Below are 12,882 nucleotides of genomic sequence, written 5' to 3'. Positions count from 1 at the left end.
AAATAAATGTTCTAAAGGTGAAATGTGGTATGTCTAGTAACAGTAAAATTGCTAACAGATTCAGGCCTAGAAAGTCCTCTTGGCTATTTGACCATTTTCTTAGACATTAGGCACCTGGATGAAGCATTGTGAAGGATAGCTAGTGTTGGAGTTACTTATTCAATACCATTCTAAGAGTGGTAACAAGTTCTCAAGAACAGAGGACTAAGCAGCACAAAGCATTCTAGTATTTGGCTGATGTGCTGGACCAGGAGTCAGCTCTGCTGCTTATCAACTGGGTAAACTGGGTAACTTATGGGAATGGGAGTTTTCTTTCAGCTTTAATATTCTGCAATTCTAAGGCAATTTACAGAAAAATTATACAACTTCACTTTCAATCAAGGACTATAAATAAAAATCAAACATTTTTCATTTATATAAAAAGAATCTTGGTTGATTATCTATGATCATCACCAATGCCAACCAAGAAAAGGGTGGTGATTTTGACTGATTCTTTTCAATTCACTCCTCTCCACCTCTCCCTCAGACTGACTTTGTATACAACAATGGTGTCTCAATCTCATATTCATGTGAAGAATAATTTTCAAGTTGTCCATGCTTCTTTTAGGTGGCTTAACATCATTAACATCATTAAGTTTCTGTTTTCTAAAGATTAACTAATTTCACAAAAATCATATAATATTAGACCTAAATGAACTTCAAAAGAGGTTATTTAGACTAATACCCCACTCATTTTTCTTTCTTTTTAGGTTTTTGCAAGGCAATGGGGTTAAGTGACTTGCCCAAGGCCACACAGTCATTATTAAGTGTCTGAGTCTGGATTTGAACTCAGGTACTCTTGACTCCAGGGCCAGTGCTCTATCCACTGCGCCACCTAGCCACCCCTCATTTTTCAAAATTAAAAAAACTAAGGTTAATACATATAAAGCTACTTGCCCAAGGAAATTAATGACCGAATTGTACTTGAACCCAAGTATTCTGACTCCCCAGTCAGCATTCTTTTCATGACATTATACAATCTCTGGTCAATCCTTCCCTTTCCCTCAGCTTAAAAGAAGCTTTAAAATAACTGGAGAATAAGACATTCAATTCTCTAAGTATTGTTTTCTGTCCAAAATTCAAAGCAATGAAAAAAAAAAAACCTTAGACTCCATTACAAAAGATAGAAGCCCTGATTCTGTCTCTGAGCCTACATTATTGGTGTGACACTGGGAAAGTTACTTAATATATTTTAACACCTCCAATTTCTTCATCAGTAAAATCGAGATAATTGTCCTTGCACCCCCTATATCATGGCATTGTTGTGAAAACTTAGTGGGATAATGTGTAGGAAGTTGTCCATAACCTTAGGACCAACGATGTAGAAAATAAGGAAGGACTTTGAGGCCCCTGTCCATCAAGAAAGTTAGTACTAGAAAATTAACATCAACCTTCCAGGAAGACTGTTTTTTAAGACAGAGTTCTTATGGTGCTTCTCATAAAAGAATAACATGACTAGCTGGTATCTTGAAGGTTCAAACCACCTTTATAAAGCTCTGATGTTAATTTTCTAGCACCATCTTTCTTAATGTTCCAAAGTGCTTTGGCAAGCAGGAAGTCGTAAAAGTATGAAGGAACCCTGTAAATATTTGCTGTAATTACTCATTAGTAATGAGAATTGTTAACAATGAAGTTTGAGTCACTACCTTTGTATTCTTGGTTCACTAACTTGTAAGTAAGTAGCCTATGGCATAAATTGGTGGAGAGGGGCCTGGCTCGGCCACAGAGACTTAGGTTCACTTTTTTCTTATAAGACTTTCCTCTCTCTGAGATTCAGTATTTCCATTCTTATGACTGAGATGATAATAAATGTTACCCTTCTACCTTTCATAGAACCATTGCCAGAATGAATGAGGTCATCTATTCAGAGTCCTTTGACTCCCTTGGATGAAAAGTGCTGTGTCAGTAATAATAATAATAACAACAGATATTGCTAAGTTTGCAAAGTGTTTCATATATATTGTCCCAATTAAATCCGAGGAGGGTAACATAAATACTGTTGCCATTTCACAGGTAATAAACTGAGACTAAGAAGCTGAGTAATTTTCAGGATTGGGGATTGAATCCAAGTCTTTCCCTACTCCAAACTCAGTCCCCTTTCTATAACAATAAATTGCTACCACATACAAAGCATTAATATTCGGGTGTTTTGTTTTTACATGGTTAAGAATCATATAAATAAGTTTCTTTTGTTAGCAAAAACATAGGTTGGGGGCGGGGGGGGGGGGTAATGTGGATAAAAAGCATTAGTCTTTGAATCAGGAAGACCTAAATTTAGATTCTGTCTCAGACACTAACTAGCTGTGAAGCCCTAGCCCTTAGCTTCTGTTTTCTCATCTGTAAAATGGGGATAATAATATCATCTAATCACCTCCCAGTGAGTATAAATGAAATATTTATAAAAGTGCTTTACAAACCTCAAAGTATTGTGTAAATGCTAGGTAACAATATTATTATTAATTGACGATGGCCTATTTTCTGGAAATTAATGTACATCCTTATGATTCAAAAACAAAGTAGAAAAAGAAAGGAAAGAAAGCCAGCTCTCTGAACAGTAGAAACAATCTCAAAGGCATTTAAGAAGCTTAAATCATTAGAGGAATTATACATTTTTTCAACTTTTTTCCTAGCAGGGAAAACTCTAAATTCCCCTGCTCCTGTCTCCCTTCCCTTTAATCAAGGAAAATTGCTTACTTTTCATATTCTTAGGCAGAGGGCAGGTCAAGATCAGGCCACCTCTGACAAAATATCAGACAAAAAAATTTACTAAAGCAACTTTTCTCCTTGTCAGAAAAAAAAAACAATTGGTGAACTCCTACAGAAGAGACTGTTGGTAATTTGATGCTTCGTGGAGCATAATGAACATATCACCCCCATTCAAACCTCTATAGCAAATAGCTGAATCAATTCAAATCATAGATTTTTAGGATTCCCGGTGCCTATGTGTTTATGGTGGAGCATTTTTTCTGGTCAGAATCCTTGGGTTTTGAATACCAACTCTTCTGTTTACTAACAGTAATGACCTTGGAGAATTCCTTGATCTCTCATGGTCTCAGTTTCTTTATCTGTAAGAATAGAAAAGGGGGTGAACACCAAGGATCAAGGTCCCCTTCAGTTTTAAATCCTATGTTTTTGTTGATTTGTTTTTGGCTTGGGGATATAGAGGAGGTAGAAAAAAAGAGCTCTTTAAAAGGCTATTTCTGTTACATCTAAGAATAAATTTCTAGAGTTGGAAAGCAGAGAATCAAGAGAAAGTGGAAATGGACCCATGCCAAATACAAAGAATGGGAAGGTCTTTTTTTCTTGACTGACAGACAACTAATCTGAAAAAAAAATTCCATTCTAAATTAAGAGGGCAATGTACCTCAACTCTTCTTATGTAAAATGATTAGAGATAACTTTCCAAATTAAGAAAAAAAATAAATATCTTTCATGAATGCTTGAAGGCTTTAGTGAGGAGGCCATATAATAAAATGCTTTGCTGATGTTCAGGTGTCCAGAAATAGCCTAAGGCAGACTCACAAACCAGTTTTTCTTGAGAAAAGCAGGCAAAATCAGACCAACAGAGAGTAGATAACATTCTGGGTTCATTCCTCATCTGAATCTCTCTAGATCTATTAATTTCAGGGCAATATGGAGCTCTTCAATACTTTATGTTCAGATCAACCCTGTACCTTTTCAGATCAAGAAGCCTGAAGACAGGAATTCAAATACTGACTGCCATTTACTCCTTGTTTGACTTCAAATCACTTAAACTCTCTAAGCTTCAGTTTCCTCAACTATAAAATGGAGCACTTGCACTAGGCAACTTTAAAGGTGCTTTTCAATTCTAAATATGTGATCCTAAGAATCTTCTGAACTAGACATTAAATTATATACAGCTTCAACTTGAAAATTGCAGATGCTTGCCAGTGGCATTTTTTGACATCATCCATTGGCAGTAGACACTCACACAAGAGTTTAGGAGAAATCATCCAAGAGGCTTTTCATTATCATTATTATCATCATTATTAACAACAATAATGTGTCAATGTAATCATACATTTCATTTTTTTATGAAAACTTAAGGCGCCCTTTGGGAAAACCTTCACAGGGCTGAAGAAGACCAAATAGTGTGTAGGTGAGTGTGTGAATGTTTGTAACTCCTCAGCAAGAAGATTCTATTAAAATGCAAGGTATTATTATGAAGATGATTGCTCCTATACTTTATTTGGCCATCCATTTTTTTTTCTGTCCAGTACTTGTGGTTCCAAAAGATCAAAAGATCCAAAGGAAGCATTCTATGCCTTGATTTGGAGGCTGTTTTTTTTCCCTAAAACCACAGAGGATGTCCTTACAACAGGTTATTCTGTACAATGGAGTTTGATGACTGAGTAGCATTGAGGCCTTGCCACCAATTCTGGGGAAAACTTTGAGAAAGAAACAGGAGAGCTTTGAACCTCCAGAACAATTGGAGAGTTTTCATATGTCAAAGGTTGGGAAAGTCTCTGAAGGGGACAAAACTCCAGATTTTCCCATTGTATGAATATTATAGTGAGTCAAGAAAGTGAAGGAATACTCTTTGAAGATTTAAAGATCAGTGCATGAAGAGGCCCAGAAAAAAAATAGTTTAGCAGTGAGAAAAAATAATAGGAAAGAAAAAAAAATCCATTGTTAATGTTTAGAAGAAACAGATCCCTCTTAATATTCTTTAGATGTTCAAATCCAACTTTCCAACACTGTGTCTTATACTTTTAAGCAAATCTGGGGGAGGTTAGAAACATTTGTGTTCAGTTGTTTCAATTGTGTCTGACTCTTTGTGATCCCATTTGTGGTTTTCTTGGCAAAGATAGTGAAAGGATTTGCCATTTCCTTCTCCAGCACATTTTACAGATGAGGAAACTGAGGCAAATGAGGTTAAATGGCTTGGTCCAATTAGTTAGTGTATGAGGTCACATTTGAACTCAGATTTTTCTAACTCACCACCTAGCTGCCCCAGAAAAATCAGGAGGCATACAATATAGATTGGTAGGTATAGATTCATTGAGGTTAAAAAAAACAGTCATATATATCCTCTATACCAGACATGTGGATCCTTCCACATTCCCCTAGGCCATGACCCTCAAGGATGACCACTAAATAAAAATGTAGAACAAGACTTTAAAACTTTATGAATTAAAAAAAAAACTACAAACATTTCCAACCTTACAGATGTCTTGGAAAACAAATCCTGATCATTTTTTCATTGGGAACCAAAAAAGTGACATCTTGACCCAAACTCTTCTTCAACATGACCCAACCATTCTCTGATCTCTGATTGACTATCATTCAAGTTAAATGAACAGATAAAACATTCAATCTGTGATGCTCTTCTTTCTTATCAGTAGAAGTCACAAAAAATAATCCTACATATCTTCAGTGTTTCAGGATGCCATTTGGGGTTTTCTTAGCAAAGATACTGGAATGATTTGCTGTTTCCTTCCCCAGCACATTTTACAAATGAGAAAACTAAGGAAATCAATTATCCATGGTCACACAACTACTAGGATCTGAGGTCAGATTTGAATTTAGGAAGTTGTGACTAACCCTAACCACTCTGCTATCCAGCTGCTCCCTAGTCATGGGTCCTATAGATCCCATAAGAACCTTGAGAATCCCTCTAATCATCAATTCAACTTCTGACTTAATTCTTCTGGTTATAGGAAGCTAACTACATCACAATGCCAGTGCTAGAAAACCTACTGTATTTTTTTTAATTTAAAACAAAGTCTATCCATACATGTAGTAATAATTTTGAAAGTTTAAACTACAGTGACTTTAGTTTCCAAAGTCGACATAGTCATAAGTTTCGAACAAACTACAATAGACTTCTTTCCCCCAAAAGACAAGTTCATGCTTTAAGTCTGTCTCTCTGTCTCTGTCTCTGTCTCTGTCTCTGTCTCTGTCTCTGTCTCTGTCTCTGTCTCTGTCTCTCTCTCTCTCTCAACAGCCAGAGGTTTTTAATAGCCCTTGAAAATCCCCTGCACTCAGACCTGCCCCTCCCCCAGACTCCTTCACTTGGCTTTCAGTGACTTCAGAAGGTCACTTGGCATCTCTAATACTTCCAGATGCACAAGAATAATTGCCAGGAAAGTCATCCTACCTCCACACTAGGTATTTTGAGGTTTTGCCTTGCCCAGTCACTGCAGAACCTCAGTTTCCATTTGTAGATAATTAATTTCAAGACAAAGTCATGATGATTTTTAAGTGTGGGCTAAAACTTAGTATACACCAAAAGTAAATTTTAAGCTGAATGGAATTCAATCCATTATAGAATACATATAAACTGGATACCAGTGTCAGCCTCACCAACCTGCACTGGATGGGAGGCAATTACCTGTAGTGGGTAGCTTAAGATTCTTTCCTGACTTTAATTAATTAAGCTTTGTAACTTTGGATAAGTCACTTAAATTCTCAATCTTCTCTGTTAAATAGGGACATTGGAGGGATTCTTTACCTTGTGTTGTGACATGGACCCCTTTAACAATCTAGTGAATCTGGACCTCTTCTTGGAATATTTTTAAATGCATAAAATACATAAAATTACATAGGAAATGAATTATATTGAAATATTGTTATCAAAATGTTAAAAACTCAGCTTCAGAATTCTTAAGGACTACTGTTTTCAGTATGCAAAATAGTCAATTCAACAAACATTTATTAAGGGACTACTACTTTTTATGTGACTGCTGTTGAGTTTCTTTATGACTTTGAGCAAGGCTCAATATTTGGATTTAGTGAGAGAGGGTCTACACTCAAATCCTACATTTACAAATCTCAACCTGTCTAGATCTTGGATCTCCAAGACCTCTTCTGACTATAAACGCATGACCTGGAATAAGTCTTTCCATATACTACAGCATTTTCTTTGAAGTGGTAAACTGGTTTCTAGATCTCTAAGGTCCCTTTCAAGCCCAAAGCTCCTATCCTAGAGAGTTGTCATATGAAAGGAATTTGAGTATTGGTAAGATGTAAATAAAATCCAACCTGTAAACAAAGTGCTTTTGTTTATTTCTAACTGAGCACTCACTGATCCCAAGAACCTAAAAAAAGTCTGAGTTTCCTTTATGGTCAACCTCGAGTTCCCTTCTTCTGTGGATCACACTACAAGATTAGATAAAATACTATTTTACAATTAGATACATCTTATTTGATCCTTACCATGATCCAAGAGCCATTATCCCCTGTGGACAGATGAGAAAACCTGAGTCTCAGAGAGGTGTTAGTCTCAGCATCACCTAATGAAGAGGTGAATCACCAGCCACTTTCTAGATTCTCATCTAAACAGAAGCTGAGTCAGTGACCTCACAAATTCTCTCAGACCAACAATAAATTACCTCTGGAAGAATGGTAAGTGAAAGTACTATATCAGGGTCTCAGTTTCCATTAAAAGATAAATAGCTTTAGGGCTAGAAGAGGCCTAGGAAGGTCCCTAGTTCAATTTCTTTATTTTGCAGATGAGGAAACCAAAGTCCAAAGTCCTGAAGAGATTTGTCCTAAGCTCTTTCAGAAGGGCCCAGGTTACTCCCTCTAAGTCCACATATTTCAATAAAGAACCCAGAATATACATATTGCAGTCATTTTAAACTGGGATCACTATATTAATACATTATGACTTCAACTACAAAGGACTCATTGTAGTTTGGTATAAATACAATACCAGGATCAGTCATTCAGTTAATGTTTTAGGAACCACCAATTTTGGCAATTTTCTGTTTCAAATAAATAACTTCTAACAGATCATCTTATTTTGGAGAAGGGCCACAAATGCTTCTGTTGTTGTTGTTTTGCTACAGTTGTTTACATTTGAGGAGGAGAAACTTCTTTATCCTGAATTTAACACTACACATGGTTAACCAGGGTTTCTAACAGATCCCTCTGTGGCTAGAACCAATGCAAAGCTCACTGGCAAAATACCCTCTTAAAATAAATAGTTCACTAGTGAATCTTACCGCCAGGTTATAGATAAAACAATTGCTCTGGGGCATGGAACCAGCGCTGATGTATTGTTTACAGGTTTTAATTACAATTTGAGCTCTCCAATAAATAGCCTGAAGCTGATCAACAAGGACCAGAACCAAATATTAAATAGGGCATTCAGAAAGTAACCCTGAGGAGGTTGCAAAGAAGAAACAGCTTCCTCCCCCTGTCTCTATCTCGGTGTCGTCTCTGGGGCTCTCTTACTCTATGTGTGTCTGTCTCTCTGTCTCCGTGTTTTATCTGTCTTAGTGTCTCTGTTTGACACTCTCACTCTCTCTCTCTCTCTCTCTCTCTCTCTCTCTCTCTCTCTCTCTCTCTCTCCCTTTCTCGCTAGCTCTCTCTCTCTCTCTCTCTCTCTCTCTCTCTCTCTCTCTCTCTCTCTCTCTCTCTCTCTCTCTCTCACTCCAGTCTATGGAAGCACAGAAATTTAATCAATTGTGAGAGCAGACTCAGGGTAAGAAGTTCAGGTTTCCATTCTAGTTCAGGGAATCCCAGCTGGCCCCTCAAATATAGCTGGTCGGCCCCTAACGATTCTTAGAGAGGCAGCTGGGCAATAGAGTTTGGGGCCCAATTACATAACTCTAGGGCTGGCTCCAAACTCTGTGCCTCTCTCTCTCTGCTTGCCCAGATCCTGTAGAAGAGGACGGCCCATCTGGTATGTTGAAATCGTTAGCTTCCAAGTTTTTTGCAATAATTAATATGCATAATGGCAGGACGTAGCACATCACCCAGAACGGGGCACCGTAGGAGGAGATGACATCTCACACATTTGTCAAGATTACGATCAAACCACTCCCCCTCTGATTTCGACATTGCCCGATAGGCATCTGGGCTGTAAAACGAACAATAAGTTCTCGCTGGCTGCCCGGGACTCCGATATTGAGCCCGGGGTCTTTTGGATTAATCATTATTGCTCGCGGCGCTAGGATCCGGGGGGTCTCGGTTCGGCCCCAAGGTGCAGGCCTGCACGGAGGTGGCTTCCTCCCCCAAGCTGCCCCCAGCACCCCGGAGATCGCCCCTCTCCAGCGGCTCCAACTGTGGGGTGCGCTTCCAGGACTGGAAGGTGCGCAACGTGCCCCCGCCCCGCCTCGGAGCGCCAGCTGAGCCACGCTTGACCAGACTGGCCTCGCCAAGCGGCGTGGTCTCTGTCATTCCGGCCATTTAAAGAAAGTTCAGAAAACAAGCCCATGTCTCAGAAGGAGGGGCGCGGGGGAAATGACCGGGGAGGAACCGCCAGAGCCGGGGCTCCATCGCCGCTTATCCAAGGGAACGCAGAGGGAGTGTCACTTCCACCGGGGACCTCGGGAGCCCGCAGCTAGGGTGGGCGGGCGAGCAGAGCCAAGTCTAGCACCAAGTCAATCCCAGCGCGCCCCTTCTGCCTGAGATCCTTGGCCGAAGCTAACCACCCCAGACAAGTCAGAGACCAGATTCTCCCCCCACCAACAACCCCCCACCCCCCCCCCCCCCCCCCAGCCAAGCGGCCTGGGGCCATTTCTGAACTGCCGCAAAGTTCCGCTGGGTCGCTCCCCTGGGTAGTGTGGGTGGGGATCGCGGGCCAAGCCTCCCCACAACCTGGTCCTCACGCGGGGCATTCTCGCGGCCACACTCACCTCCCAGCCACCTGGCACCAGCCCGGGTCCCGGAGAAGAACGCTCCCGCCCCCCCTTCTCCACCCCCACCCCACCCCCTTTCTGCTCTCTCCGAGCCGCGGCCGGGAAAGGGAAGCGGCCAAGTAGCGAGCGGGCTTATCTGAGGCTCGGCCTCTGCGAGCTGGGGACAACGCCTGCCTATCTGGGGGCCAGGGAAGGCTGGCTTGGGCTCCGGGCAGCTGAGGGGCCGGGGAGCGAGCGCAGCGCTCCCAGCCGTTCCCACTTTGCTCGGGCCGGCGCGCAGAGGGAAGCAGCAGAGGCAGCGCGCTTCTGCCTTGCCTTTCACCTATTGAAGACGAGAGAGTGGCGGGTCCAACCTGGCCGCCCTTCTCTGCCCTCCTCGGAGCCACCCCAGTGCGCAGCCCACGTCCTCCAGCCCTTCTCTGGGCGACGAGGTCGACTCTGAGAATGACAGGGCAGCCTTCTCCCGGCCCCTGGCACCCCCGGGGGCGCGGGGAGAGGGCGGCGCTGGAGGAGGGAGCGAGGTGGCCGCCACCTCCACTCCGGGCAAGGGCAGAGGTGAGGAAGGGGCTCGGCAGTCCCTCGGCCGGGCTAGGAGACGTGCAGGACACTCGGGCTGGCCCGTGCTTGGGGCCCACCTGGTCTTCTCCCAAGCTCCCACCGGCCCGAACTTTTCCGCTTGCTTCCCTCCCGGGCTTTGGGCGCGCAGCCCCGGGGTCGCCCTCACCCCTTCCGCGGCGGCCTGCCCCCGGCCGTCCAGGGCTTCCCGGCGCCCGGCTTACCTTTTCTTCTCCTTGTCAGCTGTCATTTTCCCGCTCCTGCCTCGGGGCCCCCAGGCGCCTTCCGACCCCGGGCTGCTGCCCTGCTGGCTCCCCGAGGCCCTGGCCCGAGCGCTGAAGGGCCGCAGCGCTTTCTGGTCCCAAGCGCTCCGCAAAATCAGGTGGCAGGTGGCAGGTGGCTGGGGAGGTGCGGGGAAAGCGGAGGGGTGGAGAGAGGTGACGGGGGAGGACCCGGGAGGAGGGGCGGGTGGAGGAGGGCAGGGTGGAGAGGTGCGGCGGGGGGGGGGGGGGGGGCGGCTGTCAGATGCGGACCGGGAGGCGAGAAAAAAGTTTAAAAATTGTTTCTGGAAAAAAATACAGTGAAACTGAGTGCGGGAGGAGGGAGGGAGCCGGAGCAAGGCGGGCGTGAAGCGAGTCCTCGGGCCGCCCGCGCTGCCGCGGCCGTGGCCTCTGAGCTGACCATACAGTCTCAGGACACTGCCGAGGATTGTACAGCCCGCCCAGGAGAGCAGGGGCGCGGGAGCGCGGCGAGCTCGGGGGCTCGGGGGCTGGCCGCGTCCCGAATGTCGCCAGCGCCGCCGGCCGCCCCACTTTAACACTTCGGCCGCCCCGCGCAGAAGGAGGGGTCGGGGCGGGGTGGGGGGGGGAGGCCGGTGACTGGGGCAGGGGGGCTTGGGGGAGGGGGCGGGGGGCGGGGCGGCCGTCAGCCCCGTCCTCTTCGGGGCAGCGGCTGGGGCGGCCCGCGGGGCTCCGCCAATGGGGAGGTGCGGCTCCAGTCTCTGCCCCCGACCCCGGGCCCGCCCCTCCGCCCGGCCCGCCCCCCGGCCCTGCATGGCCAGGAGTTGTTTATGAGGTCGGCGGGCTGGAAGGGGACTCGGAGCCCCCCGGAGAAGGGCCGGGACCCCGCGGGAGAGGGGGCTCCATCCAGCGCCAGGATGCCCCTGCCCTCCTCCCCAGCTTTGCCCTTGGGGGCTGGGAGGGGAGAGTCACATGCGGAGAGCGGGCCCTCCCAGCGCCTGGCCAGCCCTGCGCCCCCCTCCGAAGCCAGCCGGGGCTAACTCCCAAAAAGTCCTGTCCGCATTCGCCCCTCCCACTCGGATTCCTTGGCCAGTTCGGCCTGATCCTCGAGACCAGTCCCGGGCCCCTGGCGCGATTGCTGTATCCAGGCTGGGAAGAGGAGCCAAGGCTCCCAGGGTGGGGAAGGGGGGCCCGTGGGAGCCGGGGAGGGGGATTGAGACAGCCCCAGTAGGATCCAAGCAGGGACCTTCTCCTTCGCGACCATAGCCCACTCTGCACTTAAATCGTTTGCCTATTATGCGGGAGACAGACCTAGCAAGCATCCACCGCCCTCTTCCACCCCCACCTCACCCCACCCGAGACCTGAACTGGTGTTTTTCTTGGCTATTCCGACCATATGACAACAACAACAAAAAGGAAATTTGAAATGGTTTTGTTTGGACGGTGGTGGTGCGGGTCCGGATTTTAAACGGGCCTATCCCCGATTGGACGGATGGTCTCCTCACAAAAATTCCTAGAACTCAGGATTAAATTTAAAAAAAGTTTTAAACATCCAAGTCTTTCTGCAGGTGGAAAGAAGAAAGGCCAAGAAGCAAGGGCGCTTTTCTGACTTTTCAAAGCACACCTTCAGGTGACTTCAGACAGCCAGGACATCTTCACTGAAGTGCCAGCAGGTTAGGCCAAAAGCCTAGGAATCCAGGTCTTTGCAAGGCCTCTTCTTACTACCCACCCCCTCCCAAACTTGCAACTCAGAGCAACTGTTCTCGGAAAGATTCCCCTCTGTTCTTACCTTCCGAAGTAAAAGGGAACTAGGCTTTACCTGTTTCTTAAGGAAGAAAAGTATGCTAAAAGGATGTCAGCCTGAGGCTTTGGTTGAGGCCTTGGGAAGAGCCCAAGGGTCTGGACACACAATGCAGGTGTGAAATAATAAAGGGGACTAAGGGCAAGGAACTGGTCTGATCAGAGTGCTTTCTAGAAGACTGTTTTCCTTAAACTGTTGTCTTGGAGCTGTGAAAAGAGTAGGGACCCTGGAGTCAAGAGAATCTGGAGTAAACCACTTCCATGAAAAAGTTTCCTTATCCATGTAATAGTAATAAAATGCACCACCTATCTCATAGAGGACTTGAAAGAAATTTGCTTTGAAAACTAGAAGTGTGAGGTATTTTTCAGGGATAGAGGGGAAGGTTTGATTGAACCTATGATTTTTGTCAGTGTATAGTCTTAGATATGGAAAATTCCTCCACTGATATATGCTTTATAGTCTTATAGTTTTAAAGTTGACTCAGATAGCTAGAGGCTAAGTGACTTGCCTGTGATCATATGCTAGTATGTGTTAGAAACAAGGTTTGACACCTTCCTTGTCTTCAAGGACAATCTCTTATCCCCTAGACTAGGCTTCCACGAGTTAATATTCATGTCTACATGTATCCAAACCTTAC

The 12,882-nt window shown here is 45.0% G+C and overlaps 1 protein-coding gene across 1 annotated transcript in view; it reads right to left on the bottom strand.

Annotated features, from left to right (window-relative positions):
• Positions 1-11,030, bottom strand: part of EPAS1 (endothelial PAS domain protein 1) — a 110,913-nt gene extending 99,883 nt beyond the window's left edge. Inside the window, exon 1 of the mRNA XM_074205219.1 lies at positions 10,430-11,030. Within this exon, the coding sequence (XP_074061320.1) occupies positions 10,430-10,455 (26 nt within the window). The 5' untranslated portion in view covers positions 10,456-11,030. The remainder of the gene's footprint in view (positions 1-10,429) is intronic.
• Positions 11,031-12,882: the final 1,852 nt, after the last annotated feature.

This window comes from Macrotis lagotis, chromosome 1 (genome assembly GCF_037893015.1).
Source record: "Macrotis lagotis isolate mMagLag1 chromosome 1, bilby.v1.9.chrom.fasta, whole genome shotgun sequence".
Classification (NCBI taxonomy): Eukaryota; Metazoa; Chordata; class Mammalia; order Peramelemorphia; family Peramelidae; genus Macrotis; species Macrotis lagotis.
Note: the sequence above shows the minus strand (reverse complement) of the source record. Positions and strands in the feature narration are given on the sequence as shown.